Raw genomic sequence first — 21,317 nt, 5'->3', positions numbered from 1 at the left:
ATTCCAGTCTTTGCACCAGTTTCATAATTATATTAACCCTAGAATCGCTGAGTGATTTTCACCCAAGCCAATAAATTTACATGATTTCTCTCTGCTGCAGCTGTTAGCATGTTGAGCAGACTGTGCCTTCACCAGGGAAGTCTCAAATGTCCCAGGAAACGGTGGATCAAAGACCAGCTTTCCAGTGTCATTATTATTTTTTTTTTTAGGAATTTTTTTGTTCTTGAATTCCAGATTTTTCTGTCATTTTGGAGCATTATTTTAGGGTCCCCGCATGACACTTTTTTCATTTTGTTAGATGTGGCACAGTTGAAAGTAAAAGCAGACCACTCTGATTTGTCATGTGTTGTCATATTTTGATATATTTTGATGACAAGTACTTTTTGTTGGTCATATTATATCGGGTAAAAATCACCCAGCATTAGTGATTGTGCTACTATTTATAGCGATAGTGTTCTAGGGTTAAGTATGAATATATAATTATCTTTGGTTCAAATAATGGCCAGGATGTACCGAGGGAGAGATAAAAGCGAGTATCTACAGCCTCGTGTAAAACTCGATGGAGGCTATGTCATGGTTTGAGGTATTTTAGCCAGTGGTGTGGAAGAAAATTATGAATCCAGAAAGTGCCATCATCATCTACAAAAATATTGTGCAGAAAAGGGTGTGTGTGTGTGTGATCTAAAGAAAAGTTTCAAGAAGACTGGAGAACTATTCCTGAAGACTACAATAAATTTAAAGAAAGCTTGCCCAAGAGATTTCAGGCTGTGTTAAAATTTTTTGTTAGTTATACCTAATACTGACTTTCAAGCTCATTACACTTCTAGAAACTATACATTTGCCTTATTTACTATATTTTATATACTATTTGCACATTAAAAAAAATACACCTAGCAAAATATAAAGAAATGTCTGACTTTTGCACAGTATTGTAAATTGGCCAGTATCTCCTTTAATGTCATCTCCTGGGGGGCCAGACACTGCTCTCTTCATGTTCTGGTTTCTGTGTCAAACTGACCCAACCTCTATGTCAAAGGCCATTACTGGTGACTAGGACTGAACTCCAGAGGCCAGACAATGTTCAGTAGAAAAACCCATGATGTCAAAATGTCTGTGAAGGTTCTCAGTCATCTAGGTCATCGTAGTCAAAGGAGCTTGCAAAGAAAAGCGTCTGGACTTCTTTAAGTTACTTGAAGACGTTTCACCTCTCATCCGAGAAGCTTCTTCTCGGCTTCAGGCTTTGACATCCATGATGTCAAAGCCTGAAGAAGCAAAAGGCAGGAGTCTTTTTTCCCCCAGTTCACTATATTTAGACCCTTAAATTTCATCCTCTTCTCCAAAATGATGGGCTGGTGTTTTGACATATTGGCGCAATTGCAAGTATATTTCTAGGAATGGTAAAAGTGGTGCTTTACTGCACAAGCAGATGACCTTGAAGGTCAAGCACTTGACTATTATGGTATTTTCTCTGATACAGTATGGTCTTTACTTTACAAAATAAAGAGAAGTGACATTGATAAAACTGGATAGGAAGAAACTAATGGTGATATTAACTTACTAAAAGCCACACACACTAGTAAGCAATCTGCCCTCACCTCCAACTGGTCACACCAGATGGCTTCCCCTCCCTAAGCCCAGTTCTGTTTGAGTTTTCTTCCTGTTAAACGGGTGTTTTTCCTTCCCACTGTCTCAGGGGGTCGTACGTTTTCTCTGTATTATCATAGTGTCAAAGTTCTCTGAGGTGGTTATTGTTATGATTTGGCATAACAATAATATATTGAATTGAACTGAATCTATATTAAATATTCATAGATGCAGACTTGCATGATATACAGAGAAAAGCACATAATACATAACACGTTCACAGTGAGGTGCAGATGCTAAAATCAGGGACGTTTGCTGGTCTGTACTGTATGTGAGCTCATAGGCAGAGTTGCCGTTTAAAACAATAATCCACACGTATTCCCTCACTGACACAGGGATGCATTTTAATCACCTTATTTGCATTCTGTGAAGTCAAATATACTTTTGCTGAGGATTTATTACAGGTTCACTGCTGACTGCAAGGGATACAAAGAGCTTTGGCCCTAAAACACACACACTTTTACTCAATAATGCAAACCTATTTGTTCTTGCGCAAATCTCTATAGTATAATATCTGTGGAGCATCTGGCCCTGCACGGTGCAGTAGTAAATAACCCATCCCCTTGAAGGGAGGGACCTGCTAATGAAGTCAACTGTGTGCCACTGCACTGCGTAACTCAGAGGCTTGCTGGCTGCATGGCGGGACTCCCACACACCAGGGCACTGTGCTTTGCTTCGCTAGTGTCTCATACCGCAGCGACATAGATTGATTCAGGAATATGAGCGATCATGCTGCTTTTAACTTGTCTGCTCTCCTCTCGCTTTTGCTCTGGCTCTCCATATGGCAGAGATAGCTTTGAATGCTGTGATTAGAAATCAGCTGATAGAACTGGGAATCAGAATGGGATGCAGATGATGAAGACAGATAAAAGAATCCTCTCCAGTGTAGGGGCCCTCCTCCTTAATGCGTGCCACACTATCATCTTGATGTCTTTGTGCTGGAACATTGTTCCCTAGTTTGGAAAATGAGGTAAATCGGATTCAGAAAACAAGTGGATTAACTTAATCACCCCTCGGCTTTGACAATGACCTTCGCTTCTCTGGCATAATAAGGATTAGTTAGAAGTGGAAGGACATATGCCATGCAAAAGAAAAAGATTATAGTTCTCCCATGACAGGATGATTGAAACGTGCTATTCCTTCATGGTGAGAGACCGTGATAAGAGGCCATGGAGCCGTGCATCATAAGACTGGGATATGTGATATTCAAAAGAAAACTGCGAGTGATATTTGCAACCCAGCACTGTGAAATGCGTTCGGTGTGGCTTTCTCAGACAGAAATCAGCTTTTAGTGTATTGAAATGTACATAAACACATTGAAGCAAGACAATAGAAAGGTTTACGTTTACATTTAGGCTATTGATTTCATGCAGGCTAGCATACATTCTCCATGACTCCGGCCATTATTGGGAGGGAAATGGCATAATATTTCTCATAAGCCAAGCTACATTATTGATTCCCGACCAGGAAGGAAGTTATTCTCAGGACTGTATGAAAGACAATACAGGCACAGGGCATTATAGTCGACGAGGTCATACAACTTCATAATAGGTGTTGACCTGTGGCCTGACTTTTAGGAAAGGTGGGGTCATTCGGGAATAAAAAGTCCCCAGGAAAGCTGCTACAGGCAACTAGAGGAAACAAGATCTTCAGTGGAGGAGGACGGATGGCAATTGATCTCCAGCAACAGAACAGGGTGATCAATCATCACCATCACAGCATGTCCTACCAGAATACTTCAGCTCTGGAAACTGATCCTTTTAAAAGTTAAAAAAAAAAAAAAAAAACATGTTTGGAGGACAGACAGAGAGGGGACAATGTGCTGACGTGAGTTCAGTGAAGGACGAGGCTGTCCTCCGCTGCTGTTGTTGTTGTTGGGATCAGGATTTATGCTATTGTTGCTATTGTCAGCCGGAGAGGGGTTATCTATGAAAGGAGGCTTATTGAGGAAAAGCTGTGTGTGTGTGAGTGTTTGTGTGCATCTCTTTTGAGACGAAGGAGGATGGCGGGGGAGGTGGGGCGCAAACATTTTTTTTCCTCTCTTCTTCCAGTTTTCCTCTGTTCTTTCCCTTCTCGCCTCTCTCGTTTTATTTATTTTATTTTATCTCTGTGTGTCTCACATCCCCCTCCTCCTCCAGCAACAAGGAATGACATTAAAATGTGGTGAACACGGTTACATAATGGGAGCTGGTAGGTGAGCTACGTCTGCATGCATTTATCTGCTTATCACTGTCTGCGCTAACAGTCTGTGCTATTTGTCGAGTAGTGACATCTCTCTGTGTGTGAGTGTGTGTCTGAGTGGGAATTGTTGCTATTTGTTTTTATCACCCGTGTGCAATTTGTTGACAGGTTACCCTAATGCCCTTGGAAAGACTCTATCCTGAAACAGAAAGCATGCACTGTAAACAGAAGACATAAACACACACTCTGCCTTCCTAAATCTAGATGAAAAAGCAGGACTCCATCGTCCATCTATTGCAGCAACATGCACCAATTTAGGGCTGAGAAAGATTGCCAGCACATAATTTTCTCTTTATCTACCATGCTTTCTTTCTGTTCCCCATTTTCCAACCTCTTGCTTGACTGTGCGTTTATTTCCCAGCATTGCTCAGAGTGGCAGGTGTCACTCTGAGCAATGGCAGAAAGTTTGGCTAGTGTGTGCTACTGCTGTCCGACATGAGGAAATCTGTGAAGTGAAGTGGTAAGACCACTTGCACACAGCAGCACTGGCAATGGCATTGTCTCTTTAGAGGCAAGCGTAAACAAATTGATTGGGCCGCTATACTGCAGTTGCTCATGCTGACTCACCCTGTGCACCAGCAAGAGAGAAACGCTGGGCACAGGGAACCCAGGACACTCATAAAGTGGTCTCATCTTTCCCTTTCTCTACCCCATTTGCTACCCCTCCTCCACCCTTGCCAAGGTTATCCAGCGGGAGGTGAGAGTGGAAAAGGTAGCGGTGGTCGGGGTAGGGAGAGGAAGAAAAGATGACAGGCCACCTAAAGCAGCTTCACTAAGCAGCCGTGGACATCGCAAGGCCCTTCAACAGAGCACTTCCTCTGATTAGTAATCTGTCCCTGTGGATATGGTGTGTAAACCTGACAGCGAGGGAGCGTGTCTGAGACCGTTAGAGGGATTGTTACTGCACCATCTTAAGCTGGCTGTTTGGCTGGAGGGGGGTAACGACGTGCGGCAATGACGCTGGGGGCGGATGCACCATTTTTCTATTCCAAAATGAGCCCAATGTCACCGTAACAGTGCAGCGCTCCTCCGAGGGCATCGCAGGCCAGGGGGGAAAATGATGGATGAGTCGCCAAGCAGCCTCTCCTGCCTCACCACTGTGTACACACACACACACACACACACCCTCGCACATAAACTCAAACATGCATTCAAAGTCAGGGAAATGCACTGACAGTATACTCACACGAAGACAATGCGTACCGTGCAAGATGTTCACAAAAAGGCTTCTGCAGATATACATGGTTTCATGCACACCTGCACAGGTACAATACACACACACACACACACCAATATGCTCACGCCAGGCCATCTGGAGATACACACACTCACACACACATACAGACACACACACACAAGCACACACTCTGAGTGATTTATTTGTGTCCACATGACTAATAATTAATCACCAGGATGTAAACACTCCAGATGTGGATATTTACAGGAGTTATCAGTAACACAAACACACACATGCATTCCTAGAGCCCACAGCACTAGCTTCATTAGGACTGCAGCCCCGGCTAATACCATAGGATCAATGATAGATATTCTCTCTCCCTTTCTTCTCTTTCCTCCCACCTCCTTTATGTCTCTGACCCAAAAGCAGCAGTGCGCTGCCATGCAGAGAATCCTGCAGCATGTGTTCCTTCTGTGACCGAGCAGTGGCCTCCAATAAGGCCCTCAGGTCATCCCATAGCTATTACCACCAAACACACACACAGCCCACTATTCACTGGATCACCACTTATGAGGGTTAGGAGTATTACATTTAAAAGCAATTACCAAAAGAGCTGATTACCTGCAGAAAATTGTAGCCGCTAATATGGCAAGGGTAGTTAATTTATGTCAGACTCCTGAGTTTTCAGTTAAATAAGGATCATTTAAATCTACTATTTCACAATACACAAGGAAATGCCACAATTTAGATGCCACAGTTGTACTGAGCAATGCAATAACTCTGTGATCTTATTACTGCATATTTACAGTAACTGCAACAGATTACAGATGTCATCTTTTTGGAATCAGATTACTTTAATTCCATTACATCTAATCAAATACTCTGCCTCAGCCCTGCTGAGCTCACAGAAAACAGCATCTTTGACAGTCTTCATGCAAATGCAGGCCTACGCGGGCAGTGAAGGAGAAATATGGTCGGCCTCTGGTGAGTAAGGCACGTATAGCTGAGTGGCCATCCATCACGGCCCTGCAGCGGGGAGCTATGCAGGCGCTGTCTGCTCAGACCCCCTCGTCTCATAAGAGGAAGTGGGGACTAGGAAGAGACAGGACAGTAAGAGAAAGGGCTCATAAACATATTCCGCCTGGAAGGGGGAGGGTGCCATGTGAAATCCTCTGACATCGGGGTTGGAGGAAAAATGTCTGGCCTCTTAGATTGATGGACTAAGCTTCTGAGCGTGTAGTGTTTTTCCTGCAGCCCAATACACAAGGGTGTACGCCTATGATTACACGTAGTCAAGCCACGGCTGGGAGTGGATGGTGGCTACAGTCCAAATATTAGGATTAATGACCATGCTGGTAAGTCTAGTGAAATATCAGTCATGCTTCTGTTGCGTTCCAATGCCATGCAGGCAAACACTGGCAATGTAGGAGAACATTTGGAGTCTACCAAAAAAAGAAAGAAAGAAAGGCATCTATTTGTTTTTCTGCTCTTCACTCAAATATGCTTTAGTTGTGGCAGGAGTGATAAATAAACAATAAGTAGGATTACTTGAGCTCAACTACAGGTGTGTTAAACAAAAATCAATACATAAAATAATGAAGGCTTGCAAAACCTACATTCTGTTGCTCATGCTAATTAATTCAGATAATAATGTGTGCAGTAATACATTGAAATGTCCACCCACAAGACAGGGCGGATTAAATACCCTTCTCTAACCCCTACAGCATAACCTCTATTCTCCCTTCCACTGAATCTGAATTTCGATTATATGTGCTGAAACAGGAGTGAAATATGGAAATGAAGGCGCTGTTAGAGTGGGCGATGCTCTAACCATGTCGCGAGGAATGCTCAATGCAATAACTTTTGGTAATAATCAAAAATAAGCCGATGCAGTTGCATTGTGATTTCCCCAAAGACTCGGTGTAGTACAGTTACCAGATGACAATCAAGCGCTAACTTGCATGTCAATGGAAAAGGTCTCCCGATCGGGCGCCACAGGGGCGAGTGACAGAGCTATTGATGTTACCTCAGAAAAACTGTGCCCTGGTCTATCTATCTTAGCACAGGACCGCACGCTTTAGATAAATGACAGCGCAGGTATATGCATGGAGCCAAAGGTTAGTCGTATCATTTGCCTCAATCTTGTTGTAACAAGACTGCTTTAAATTGTCCCTCTAACCCGTTGCTCTACATACTAAATACCACCAAAGCATAAAGTAAACTTTTAATGGCTTGTGCTGTAACCTCATCTGCAGTAGGCCTACAACTCAAGCATGTATTTCTCCAGCGAGACAAAAAAGAAAGTTTCATGTGCTTTCGGGGTAAATTAGTATATTTTGCTGAAAAGGCATGTAACCTGTCATGCTTGGTGCTTTCAGCATGCAGCGAACACATGTGGCCAGCTGCCAATGCAGATTGTTGCTTACTGTGCTCTTTTTGTGGTGCCCTTGCCACTATGCATCTTTAGTGTCCTGTAATTGAAAACCGTCACCTCTGTGACGGTCCTGCAACTTTGGGGGCACCCGTGTCTCACGCCATGCATGGCTAATCTCTCCGTATTGATCAGGTCACGTGATGAAAGGCAGATATGTTATAGCCAACAGCGAAACCTGCACAAGAAGGCTGAAATCTGATGCTAAAAGGAGCCTTAGTGGTTCTTCTGCTGTAACATGGAAAAATGTACAAATGCCTGTGTGGCTTATGCACACACTTTTGCATGCCGACATAAGTTCTTTGGAAATCTTGCCTGATATCTTGTGGCAGCCCCATACTGTAGATGAAGCTTCAGAAGACAAGCATTGATTTCAAACAAATCTACTCAGACATCTCCTCTTTCTGGTTCGGTACACCTTTCCGCTGCTAATGAGCAGCCATCTTTATTCCCTACCGAGTAAGATGTTCTTTTTTTCATGCCTTGTGTCAGGGAATACTGGCGATTCATTACCAGGGAGGAGAGATGGAGGAGGGAAAAAAAGGAATATGATGGTTAAGCCTGAGCTTTAAGACAGACAACGACGTCCCTTAATCCCCTCTGAGCAGCCGTAAGCCTTCGGTTATCGCTCGTTAGAATTGTGCATCCCTTAAACACATTAACTTAGGCCCTAACGCTGGCCCCTTTTGTATGACACAGCAGCTGCTCATAGCAGACAGTCAGTAGGCTAAGAGGGCGGAAACATGCTAATTGCTGTCAAACACATTTGAATGGGTAGCAAGGATGTTTTTAATGCATGCAGCACATTTCACAGCAATCAACATTATCCTAGACAGTGCTCAAGGAAGCCACAATTCCACACTGCCACTCAGATGTGTCAAGAACAGGAATCAGGTATGAGCCTCACACACTGACAGCTTCTCTATCAATGATGTATGCACGTGGTTGTATAATATGTCTTTGTGTCATACATGCATCTGGATTGCTCTGATTATCAGCATACAGGTTCAAAAGACAGAGAGAACCTTTGAGTCTATGATCAGTTCCTCACTCTACTCCATTATGTACTAAAATAAAACTCTGAACACGACATACACCACCCCTGACAACAGGATGCAGTCTATTAGAGGTGTTAGAGTCATTCAGTCTTTCTTTTTTCTTCACAAATAAGCCATACTATAAAAGAAACGTGGCAAATAGAGTTAGGTATTTGAACAAATATACCAGCTACATATCATTTGTTGAGTCATTGCATTTTTACCGGTCTTTTCCTAGGCGAGTAAGTTGTACGTTAGCTTAGTTTTGCTAATGTAGTAGCATACCAACTACAAGGTAGTCCTTCCATTTCGCTTTGTTCGCTTAGGTTTGAGAGTAGCGCAAAGGCACCTACGGAGAGTCTTATTAGAATAATTGTATAGATATGTAAATTATTTTATTAATTTGGCAGGTTAGAACATTTTAATATGTTGACCAACCTTGTATCAGGGTTTGATCACTGTGTTTCCAAAACAGGCAACTTGCCCCACAGCAAGAGGGTCCTGAGTTCAATTCCACCATCAGGCCAGGGTCTTTCTATTCACTCCATATGTTTGCATGGGTTCTCTCCGGGTACTCTGGTTTCCTCCCACAGTCCAAAGATAAGCAGTCAGTGCGGTTAGGTTAACTGGAAACTCTAAATTGCCCATAGGTGTAAATGTGAGTGCGAATGTTTGTGTCTCCCTATGTGTTAGCCCTGAGACAGACCAGCGACCTGTCCAGGGTGTACCCTACCTCTCGCTCTATGATAGCTGGGATAGGCTCCAGCCCCCCCGTGACCCTGATAAAGATAAGCGGAAGAGAATGGATGGACGGTTGGAACTTGATTCCTAAATAGTGCCCACTGTGTTTTTTTACATTATTTTAACAAATGACCAAATTTATCCTACCCAATTTCCACCACAGCTTCACAACAGCTTCCGAGTATAGCTCAAACATTATTTTAACCTAGTGTTTTTCTTCAATTTCCATTTGCCACCATTCAGTGCACTTAGATAAACAGAGCCTGATGGTGCTTGTGATCTCCAGCTGTGCTGCGGGTCGCACTGACAAGGGAGAACCACAAGGAATGGAAGACCATTACAACAAAGGAGAGCTTGTTATATATTCTGACTGCGGCATGGCTAAGATGCTTGGTGTTTGCTGAGACAGCAGATGACTTGGCTTGCTCTCTCGGCCCCTTGCTCAACCAACACAGGATAGACTTAATTGCCTCATTAGCAAAAGGGCCAGCGACGAGCCGGCCTCTTCCACATTGTTCAATGTCAAGAGTGCAACCGAGAGGAAAGGTTAATAGAGTAAACAACATCTCCCTCTTCTAAATAGAAAAAAATGTTTATTTTTCTACTATGATGGGTCAGTGGCCAAAAGCTTTATTTCATTCCACACTGACAGATTTTTAATGTAATCTTATCTGCATATTGCATATAGCAACCTTCATTATTCCTAATTTCCGAGTACAACACAGCTCGCTGTAGCTGTGTGGTAACTCCCAGTGCTGCCTTTTTTTAAAGCTTGGTCCCGTCTAGAAAGCAGAGTCATCATGCCAACTTTAATTATTTTAAGAGCTTGAATTTGCAAACTCTGCTATTTCCTCCTCCTCAGCTTCTTTGGATCCCAGACAGCAAATCAAGCCAAATGCTATAGCACTCTTGATTTCCCTATTGAAGAAAGACATAGCATTAAAAAAAATAGGGTTGATGCTGGGAGAAAAACGGAAAGTCCAAAATAGAAAAAAGCTACATGCTTAAAAATTTTAAGAGAGACATCAAACTCGAAGTAAAGTGCAGTTTTTGCTTGCTACTACAACAGTTTTAGATACTTAAACACTTCCTCTTACTCATCCAGCAACTACAATAAGACAAGTTTCATACAAAATGTGACAGTTTGGACAACATTGCCAAACCATAACAGGCATCTTGAATGCAGTCCTAAGCCCCTGTCTGTTTCTTAGCAAGAGATGTGGTACTCTGTAAGTTGAGCCTGACAAACTCCATGACAGACCAGGCTAAAGAGGGCCGCACTCAGGGAAACTGTAGAAAATGTCACAAACAGAATGGCAAAAACGTAATTTTTGTTGAATGAGCTCTGCATTGGCTAATTGGAGGGTTGTTGTGCTGCAGAGCACTTGGGTATATATGTGGCTATGCAGCAGTAGCAAACATAAAAACATTCCACACTGTTCTCTTTATATCTATACAAAGCCATATAGTTGCTTTCCTGGTCCTGGAAAAAATATAGAGGCTGTTAAGATGTAAATGTAACATTTATACTTTAGATACCTTTAGGCTGTGGACTCTCCCTGCTTTGCTGCAGGGCAGTTTATAGGAGAGTGTACACACACACACACATACACACACATACATGCACACACAGAAATATGTACAGCTAAACATCTGCATGGGCAGTATAGCGTAAAGGCTCCATTTCATCAACAAGTCAAGTCTAACGAGTCGGAAAAAAAGGTGGTGGTGCCATCTGTTCTGAACCACTTTGCCGGGAAGGGGGGAAAAGAGATGGGAGGGCAAGAGGGGAAAAAAGCTTTTTCAGCACTGACATCATGCTGTACCCTGACCACAGCCTGAGTGCCTGCATAAGTTACTTTATCAAAAGTGAAAACAACAAAACTTCTCAACCTTTTCACTCGGTAAAAGGCTCTGGGTGCTTAAATCTGAAAATACTGACTGCAATGCAATCAGCGGTATTATATACTTAATTTGTGGACAATGGAGCAACTGATCAATGATATTCGGTTTACAATGTTTTCGCTGTGGTATGAAAGACCAAGTGGCCGGCATTGTGGTTGGATAATGAAATCATCCATCACGCAACATCCACTGCAGAAGAACAGGACTGCCAACCCAAGCCTGGACCTAAATTATGGAATTTTACAGTTTCTACTAAAGCGCAATTACACAAGGTGAGGTTCTGATGACAAGGGATTTTATTCCTATGAAGAATTAATCAGTAGAATTGCATATTATAAAGAACTTTAAAAGGTCATTTCCAAACTTTTGTTACAGTCCATAAAGAGATTAAGGCCACTGTTTAAACTTACTAAAGTTACAACTTTCTTGCCTCCCTGCTGATATAAAACTGTCCTAGATCTCAGCTGGACAGTGGGCAGAGATCTGACTTCATGCTATCATCCACTAAGGGAGGAAGGGATCCTCCAGATGGTGCTCAGGTCTCGTGCAGGTAACCACTTTTTTCTTATGCCTCTCTAATCAATGACCATCGAATTCTCGCTGTCTCCAACAGCATCCATCTTTGGGTCTTTCCTGGCTGCGCTGTGATGACCAAGCACAGGTGAAGATAAATGTCTGAAGGGCAGAAGGGCCTCTGCTGATTAAAGCAACGAAGGCTTTAGGGAAGACTGGCAGGCAAAAGAGGAAATGGAGTGAGACAAAGGAGCGTGCGCATTCAAAACACCTAATGGAGTGTCCTGCTTGCTGGGCTACTCGACTGCTTCAAATTGAAAGGAATGGCAGGCGTCTAACTAGAGCGACGTGGAACATTTCCTCCTGTTCAGTCAGTCAGAAAAGTGTGAGAAGAGGGTGGAAAGAAAAACTCACTTAGGATCTCATTGTTTGGCTTAGTGCAAGTTGCTTTCATTCATTTGCAGTCAATTTGTGGAATTGAATTACAGCCGAACTCCACGCAGAGAGAAAGGCAAATCAATATTTTGTGCATTGGTGACACGCTGGAATTAATTCATATACATTTCAGAATTGAAAAAAAAATCCTCTCTGATTTATGTAGATTTATGGAGATGATTCCCTGTGGTCATAGTCCGGCTGTGCTCTCTTGCTGATTCCCATCTAAGCAGCATGATGCCATTTAAACTTACAAGTTGGAATCTGGACACAATAATCAATAGTCACAGTGTGACATGAGGCACCACACACACTGGGTTCTGACAGGTGCACCCCATGACCAATTAAAGTACGACTGGTAGGAAATGATCAATTATTGGCAGACAGTACACTGAAAATGGAACCATGCGAGAGACTTGCCCAAAAATGAAGACTTCTGAGCGTTCGGTCGAGGTCCAGTCTTTTGAGTAAACAAGTTATATGAAACCAGTAAATTCACATGTTGTTATTTTCAATCATCCTAACAAGCTTCCAGGTGACTTTGGTGAGGCATGGATGCTTGACCGCTGTGTGCTGATAATTGCTTATAAATGTTTAATCAGTAGTGTAACTTTATTTTCTTTGAGTAAGTGTAAGCCCTGTCCCAACCTGCTTGAAAATGAAAGGCAGCTGAGCAATAGGCTTTTTTAGCAGTTTATTTTTCTGCACAGTTGGATTGCACATCTGCATAGAAAACAAGAGATATACCTGGTTTCAGAGACAGAGAACATAGATCAAAAGCATGTTCTGCTTAGAGAAGACAAGCATGCCAGCTTTATTCCGCGCTGCCAGTTTTCACTAAGGCAGAAAGCACTTGAAAGCACCACAACAGTGCTGGGAGCTCAGAGATGATAGCATCTCAACCCCCACCACTGATAAACAAATCATTTTAAATGGTGTTTTTGCAAGGTGTGTGGATTTTGATTGCAGCTGAAGAACGCTTGATTGGCGATAGGCCGCATCCTGCTTCTAGTACTGTCAATAGCCGCAAAGAAATTCATATCAAGACAGACCTTCAGTGTGGTGAATCAATGGGAGACACTTCTTTGCTCCACCTCACCAATCGCATCAGTGTTTATCTCAGCTTTGTTCACTCTTTGATCTGCCCGCTGCTTACATAACACAATCATAGACCTTGATTAAAACATTTATGCTCACAAGCAGCAAATCACTTCAGATTTTCCAAGAAATTATAAAGCTAGTAACCGAGTTAGCTTCATTTACTTTCACAGTGTATCATTTCTGCAAATGAGGCAAGAATCCTCCCTTTGGAGCAAATGGCCACGGTAGAATAGATCACAGATTGCTGAGAACAACACAATGTTTCCAACCACTCATTCACTTTCCTACACATTTTCTCCCTATCAGAATTATAGTTTTTTCAAATTTTAAACAGCTTGCTTTATTTTTGTACAATCTGATCCTAATGTGGCAAATCTGCAACCCGTTTTTACAACCTGTTCTCACTTTAAAGACATTTCATACTGACACTTGGTCAGAACCTGTAATGCTTCTGATAAATCTTCACCATAATTTTCTACAAGTTAGTTTGACAGAAATGGTCACTGTCATTGGATGTGTAACTTTGGTAACCAAGGATGTGCTCGAGATCATGGATGGAGGCCATCCATCACTATTGCTTGTTAAGCAGATTAAAAGGATGAGAACATGTTTTCTAACAAAGTGGCAGTATTTACTAAAAGTGCTGTACTCTCATTTCTTTATTTTTTGGTAAATAATTGGGAAGTAGGTGTAATAATTTACTGAGACATGTGCAAACATAAATGCAAATACAGTATATGAGGCAAAACAATATATTTAGAATTCTAAGGAGCCTTTGGTATGAACACCTTTAAGCAGGAATGGCTCTCCAGGCTTCTTGAAGGACATTCAAAGCTCTCCTTTGGATGTTGGCTGCCTTTCTGTTCTCTGTCAAGATGATCCCACACTGCTTCGGTGATATTGAGGTCTGGGCTCTGTGGAAGCAAATCCATGACTGATAGTGATCCAGTGTGTGTTTTTCTGTTCAGGTATGCATTTACTGCACTGGCAGTGTTTGGGATCACTGTCGTGCTGAAAAATGAAGCCTTTGCCAATCAGATGCTTTCCAGATAGAATTGCATGGTGAATTAAAATGTGACTGTATTTTTCTGTGGTCATAATTCCATGGATTTTAACAAAGATATATAATATCATGCAGTTCCAGACGATGAAAGAGCCTCCACTGTGTTTTACAGATGGCTGTAGCTACTCTCTCCTGACTACCTTTGTACTGATGACAGTTTGAACCAGAAATTTTAAATTGTGATTCAGAACTGTTGCAGCTGATTAGCAGTCCAGTTCTTGTATCATTTGACATACCTCAACAAACCTCGACACACTGTGACAAGCATTATTTTTGCTATGTTTTCATAGATTCAGCTAATTCGGCTAATGTTTTTTGCACAAGTCTGCTAGCAACCATACACCTAAAGAAACAATTCATTATTTGAAATGTTTTTGCTCTAACTTGTCTGTTATGTGAGGACACAGTATTTAGTGTATGCTGATTCATGAGTCAGTGTTAAGCAGTTTAACAAGCAAACAGACAAAAACTGAGTCTAAAAATGGTCAGGAACAAGGAATGGAGTGAAAAAGCAAACCTTTAGAAAGCCTGGAGAAACATCTGGCTCCTTGGAAGCCAAATATAAAGAAATGAGGGGTGGCTCAAGACTTTTGCACAGTACTCTAAAAGGATGTTCAAAAGAGCAAATCAGTTTATCAGCAGAATATGGTGTGGTGCAGAGGAAACAAAAACGGGTCATGCTAATCGGTTGTGGTAGCAAGCTAGGCTGTTGCTACTTTAATTCACTGCTAACATGATCATATGAAATATGCATGCTTAGCACTAAAATATTGTATTGTTCACGATGGCTGCAGGTTAAGTAAAAAGCATGGTTAACTAAATCTATATACTTAGGTCAGCTGGTGAGAGAGCTATGTGAAGTGGGGTCAAGTGATGAGGTGAAGGGTTATTTTGTAAGGTGAACGCTGCCTTGAGCTCATCTAATAAGACACTTGATCAAAATGACAAAATGAGCTATTGATTTTTTGATTTATCAATTCAGATGCACCCCTTCCCCAAGGTGACATCTGGTCCAGCCTGTTCTGAAACAGCCAAAACAAAAAACCAGTGGAGGCGTTCCTGGTTTCAGTACTGCTTTCAACAAATGATGAGTATACAGAACTAATCTGGATTGCACAACACACTTTAGGTAAACATATTCTTGCTGCATGCTTGATTCCAACATGTTCTTGAGATTTGTTTGCCTCATGGAGTTCACTGGTAAATGGTCGGGGTGAATCCTAGCTATTCAGAGGGCAAGTTCTGAATCCTGAAGTTTTAGTTTAAACATTAAATACTCTAAACAATGCTGTGCTAAATACTGCAATCAAGTTGTGTCTCATTCTTATAACCACTGTTGACTTTTTCAGTAAATAACAAAGACCACAATCTTTCCCTATCCCTATGTGGTGGGAGTCCCTTTAACATAACCATAAATAAGATTTAAGCTGGTTTAGTTGTTATGAATGGATATTGTAAAAGAAGATCAAATGGTTGCAGTAAACAAGTAAAGAACATGGCTAGAGCACATTTTCTTGCCAGATGCAAACATTAAAAATAAAAGCACATGCAGGTGGAACGGTTATGTTTCCCGTAAAGTGTATGTGCTTTTGCTGTTTTATTTTACAGTTACTCTCCTTTTTTTCCCCTAATTGCGATGGTTCATTTTCTTCCAATTTGTTAATCAACTGATCAAAAAAATGTTTAAGCACTAAAAGCTCATTTGCAAAATATTAGCGACTTAATAGAAGAAAATATTTCCTCCACTCAGTAACCAGATTCACTTTCCCTAAAATGTGTCACAGCTCAATCTGATCATCCTGACTATCAGTGGAGTCTTGACGTTCATTAATACTGCTGTTCAGCCCAGCATAGACTGCACATGTGTCTCTGGTTAATGTGAACGTGAGCTTCTCCAGAACATCTGTCAAAGATTAGCAGTAAAGTGAAATAGGCAGTTCCTGTTCATACGTTCCAAAATAATCTGGGAGTAATTTTCCCAGTGACGGTTGAAAGGGGCCGGGTTTGTGTAGGTCAGAAACACTACACAAACCCACCTCTGTCTACGTATGTGTATTTCATTTCGCAGGACGCGAGCGACAAACGGCTCGTGCAGAATAACGCCCGGGTGGCTCGGAAATTGCGGGTGTGGTGAAACGAAGATGAAGGAACTGCCAAACAAAGAAATATTGTGGAAAACTGCAGACGATTCCAGCGGTACAATCTTTGTATATTTTTCCTTCGGATGTCTTCGGTTTCAGTGAAAACACAAACCTGCCTCGATCCTCCAGGAATAAAAGCACTTACTGTACAAAGCAGTTAGACTTTCACCTACAAACGCTCTCATTCAAAGCCTGGCATTCGGTTTGCTGCGACACAATAGAAAGACCTTCCAACTAAAAGCACCACAATCAATGAAACATGAAGAATCCCCCCAGGTACGAAAAGAGGATGGCTTGTTATTCAGGGAACCATGCTGTCATTTAAAGGCCATACACATCAGAAGGAAAGTGCTTGGAAGGCAAATCAGTGTTTGCTAATGATATGGTTCAATTGTTTTGAGGACAGCAGGACCTCTGCAATCATCTGTAGGCCTCTTCAGTCACCATTGTTGCAGGTTTTGTATTCCAGAGGGCTCTGCCCTTGATGAGCCAGTCAGATTCTGCATTTTTGTTTTGAGTAATACAATCCTCTCTGGATGGAAGTGTTTTTACACTTCGTTCTGCATGTAAAATAACTGACATTGTAGGTGCAAGGGAAGTCATTCAACAAAAAGCATTGGTACAAAATTTCCTTCAACAGCTGCAGCTACACTTTACTGTAAGTCCTGCATTTGCGCTAAATGATAGGGATTTTTACACACACTCTGTGTAAAACCACACTAGTCCCAATGTGTGAAACGACTAACAAAACTAACTGAACTTGGTAATTCAAGTAAAATTGAAAATAACTGAATGGTTTATGCTTTTAAAAACATGAGATTACTCTTCATGCAAGTAAGAAGTCAAACATCACACAAGTTCAAGTCCAGCAAAGCAGAGCTTCCAGAGTCACCACATATTTCCCCCCCAAAACAAAATACCTTCAAAGCTGAGAATATAGAACGGGGATGCCAAATGATAACACTGACGCACGACATGAGTCAAAAGAAGATCAAAACTAAGCCTTAATGTATGGTAACTAGACGTCAAATATCGGAACGTCTTTGGGTGTGCAGGAATGTCAGAAGTCTTTGGCAGGGTGTGTGTGTGTGTGGGAGTGTGATTCAGGCACAAACACATCAAGATGTCACTTCATAACCTCTGGCTCAGGAGGCTCCTGTCATCTTCACATTTCAGAGATCCTCTGCCTACCCCGGCAGACATGCTAAATATAGAATGGGGACAGAATTTCTGTTTGGAGCCACTGCTCTCTTTATCTACATCACACACTAGCATACTTGCATAGGCACTGCCATCTTCTCAGTGTTATACTGTACGAATGTATGAATGTGGACATCAGCACACATCTTAATGCTAAGAGCCTGCTGTACTGCAGTGATCACATTGCAGTTTTCTTAGACACTGAGGCCCAAAAGGCCAGGCAGGAAAAAGAAAAAGAAGCAAAGGTGCTAAGGTTTGGCTCTCATATAAAAGCTAATCATACTTTCAAATTAGATTTCCGTCAAGTGACTTAGATTGTGTTATTACTTTTTGGACAGTCATTTCACTTTCAAATTCCCCCCATTCAGAATCATTTAATCCTGGCACTGGGACAGACACGCAATCAATCACTGGTCTCCATTACCTGGCCAAATTGCCACGTGCCCTGTGCTCTTACTGAGTTACTTGATTTGTTCAGTTTTGTATGACCTTGTTCTGATTCTTACTTCACATCAGCAGAGTTACCGAAGGGAGCTATTGAACTCTCTGTGGCAATTAATTGTGCTACTTATCTGTAATGTGACCAGTGGATATTACATTTCCAACAGATATTAATTTAAGGATGTCTCAGGACTTGCGAAGCCAAATCCAGATTAAAAGAAAAGGAGCCCCTATTAATGACTATTGATCCTCTTTTAGAATAAAACAGCCACCTCCTCCCTCTGCTTGGCCTTTTAGTTGATCTTGAATTAATGCAGGCTATAAATTCAGAGGAAAAAAGTCCTTCGGTATGGTACAGCCAAGCAGCCAAGCTTGAAAAGCTGCATATTCCCTCGGTTGGGGGGTGGGTGAATACTCTTTTGGATGACTGATGGATGTTTTGTTCTTGGATGAGAGACGTGTGACCCCGGTTCCAACTGTATTGAACATGCCATCCAGTCACATCGCTGCACAAACTGTTTAATAGTTTTCTTTCCGTTGTCTTAAACATGACAAAGGAGGGAAAAAATACCTCACCATGGCAACAAGTCATTTAATACTCAAGGCGCAGTCATATGGTTATTTTAAGAAAAGCAAACAACTGCTATTATTTAGGGATAATGTGTAATGTTTTCGCCTTCTCCTGAATGAGCCGGTTGCGTTATTTAAGATCGTCATTACCGGAAAAGCACTGCTGGTGTTATGATAATCTGCATGCTTAGCTTAAAATAGCCTACATCATTGCCCAGTGTTACAGAGTGCTTTTTGACCTAAACCTAAGATTTACTTGTATGCAGTGTTCTCTGCAGAGTCAGCTCCTTTTAGCTTAACAGAGGATCAGTATGCATTACAGCGTACCACACTCTTTGGACTTGCTGGTCTACCAATGTAAGCCATGACAGGTTAGCTTATCCATACATATCTCCATCCTTCAACTATCTATTTATTTTATACCAGGTCCAGAGGGACGAGGATCTCTCCACTAAACGCATTAGGCATTGGACAGGGTATTCCACAGACATATCACCACAATATGTCAGTGACTGAATAATGGGAGACGAAGATAACAAACTCTCCAAGCATTTACAAGCCTGCAGCACAAACCACATCAAGCATAAGCAAATAACATCAGTTGTATGTCTAAACTAATGGAATAGAAAATTAAAAACAAATGCCGAGGTCTTTTGATTTCTCTCCAGACTGCAATACGCAACAAGCAGCAAGCCACACAGAAACTACCAGAGCACGACCTCGGGACTCAGACCAGAGCACACGAGCCGTGTGGATTTCTCCTCATATGGCTACACTCAACCAATCTAACTCTCAACCAGGGTGGGGGTTCAAAGTTTTTCTAGCACACAGTCAAAGACATTTTTCAAACTTTAAAATCTTTTGTTAGTTTGTCTTTTCAAATCTGTGGCTTTCAAAACTAGTTTTCCCCTCAGTTACACCACAGGTGATGAGACAGCAGTGGGGTGAATAACACCTCGTACTGGCTGTCATTTTTAACACACCGTCCCGCAGTGCTAACTGTAACTTCCAGTCAGAGAGGTCACAGTGGAATTAAACATTCCTCATTGAGCTTCGGACCTGGAAACAGTTCCAGGCCCCCTCTACGTTACAATCCCATAATATTAGTAACAGTAATAATAGAAGCAGGATTACTGTTAACACAGCAAATAGCAGTAGTGATAAAATCAAGCCTTGGAGACAAATGAAGCTTCTGTTTCTATAAAATAAAAAGAGGTCCATCTATGGTTTATGATATAATAAAATAAGAGTAACAATTTTAAAAAAAAAAGACTTTTTAGAGATCCTTTCAAGATATCCTATCCTAACAATTATCCTAACAAATCTAATCACTGACATCCAGAAGAGCTCGAATAGAGATCTTTTTCTAGCCTAGTGTTTTCTCGGTGGTTACTGAAATTAATGAATTATTTCCCTTTGTTTAAATATGACAAAGGAGGTTTTTGTGCATCTGCTGCGGGCCTGCCTTTGAAGAAAATGCCAATACAAGAACGCGCCGGGTCAATAAATCTTGAAAGCAGATTTGAAGGGAGGGGTCAGGTGAACTTTTATCCCCTTCACGTTGCTTTAATTTGTCCCATTTTCGAGAGCTCCCAGCTTGAGAGAAAGCGCACGGTTGGCTACAGCGCGTTTGCGTTTTTGAAGATGAATCTAAATGTAAATGTAGTCATTTCTCACCCAAATCTTAAAGTGTCATAAGGGGGAAGAGAAAATAGACAACAGATATATTCTGACATCATTCTGAACCGAAGCTGTCAGATGTGGTGTTAACGACACGTGAAACAACGAAAGAGAATTATATTCAAATATATACGAAAAATGAACCTCGGTGTTCACATCCTCAATTTTCAGAGCAACACGCCTGCGCTGCTTTTACATAAATAAATCCGGTCTTTTAAAGAAATGGAAAGTGACTTACCCAGAAACAAAGAGCGAGAGATTGCAGACATCACGGCTCGAAATCCCATATGTAACGGAGCTGGAAACAATGCGCTCAGACTGCCTTCAAATTCATTCGGCTGACCTAAGCGCAAGCACAACGAAGCGGCACCATCAGCGAATTAAGAACCGAAATCAGAGATAAATAAATCTTCATTGAGCTCATGAGTCCAACGACATCATATGTTGCACACGCCCGACATATCTAAGCCTCCCGAGAAGAAAAAGAAGAAGAGGAGGAGGAAGAAACGAGGCTCTTTCTTTTCATTGTAATTTTGATCGCAGGCTACTTGGCGTCAAATCAAAGTTCCCTGGCTGTCTGGCTCTGGCGTGGGACGTGTTGTCTCAGAGTCCCCTCTGTCTCCTCCTCAGCAGTCACTCCTCCTATCCTCCTCCGCTGCACAAAATGCCAGAGAGGAGAAGGAGGAGGAGGAGGGAGAATAGGTGGATGATGATGAGGGGATGCTGAAGGATGGAGACCTCTAGAGTCTGAAGTTCTCTTACACATGCTTGAGCATCCGGCAACACACGCTCTGCTTGTTGGGTGGCTGGGAGTCGATAGTTAGGTGCAGCAGACAGGAGTGAATCTGTTTACGTATCACTGAAGGAAAATCATGCAAGCTGATAAATAGCTACACACAGTGCCATTAAACAAAACTGCATGTGAAGTTGAGACACTGGAATTATATTTTTGTATCTTTGATCTGTATATTAATGCAATATACAGTAAATGAACAAT

The 21,317-nt window shown here is 41.8% G+C and overlaps 1 protein-coding gene across 1 annotated transcript in view; it reads right to left on the bottom strand.

Moving 5' to 3' along the window:
* clmpb (CXADR like membrane protein b) overlaps positions 1-21,114 on the bottom strand; it is a 76,157-nt gene extending 55,043 nt beyond the window's left edge. The window contains exon 1 of the mRNA XM_084951946.1: positions 20,559-21,114. Within this exon, the coding sequence (XP_084808072.1) occupies positions 20,559-20,607 (49 nt within the window). The 5' untranslated portion in view covers positions 20,608-21,114. The remainder of the gene's footprint in view (positions 1-20,558) is intronic.
* Between the last annotated feature and the right edge of the window lie 203 nt (positions 21,115-21,317).

Source organism: Perissodus microlepis, chromosome 14 (assembly GCF_051167445.1).
Source record: "Perissodus microlepis isolate ML-2025 ecotype Zambia chromosome 14, ASM5116744v1, whole genome shotgun sequence".
Lineage (NCBI taxonomy): Eukaryota > Metazoa > Chordata > Actinopteri > Cichliformes > Cichlidae > Perissodus > Perissodus microlepis.
Note: the sequence above shows the minus strand (reverse complement) of the source record. Positions and strands in the feature narration are given on the sequence as shown.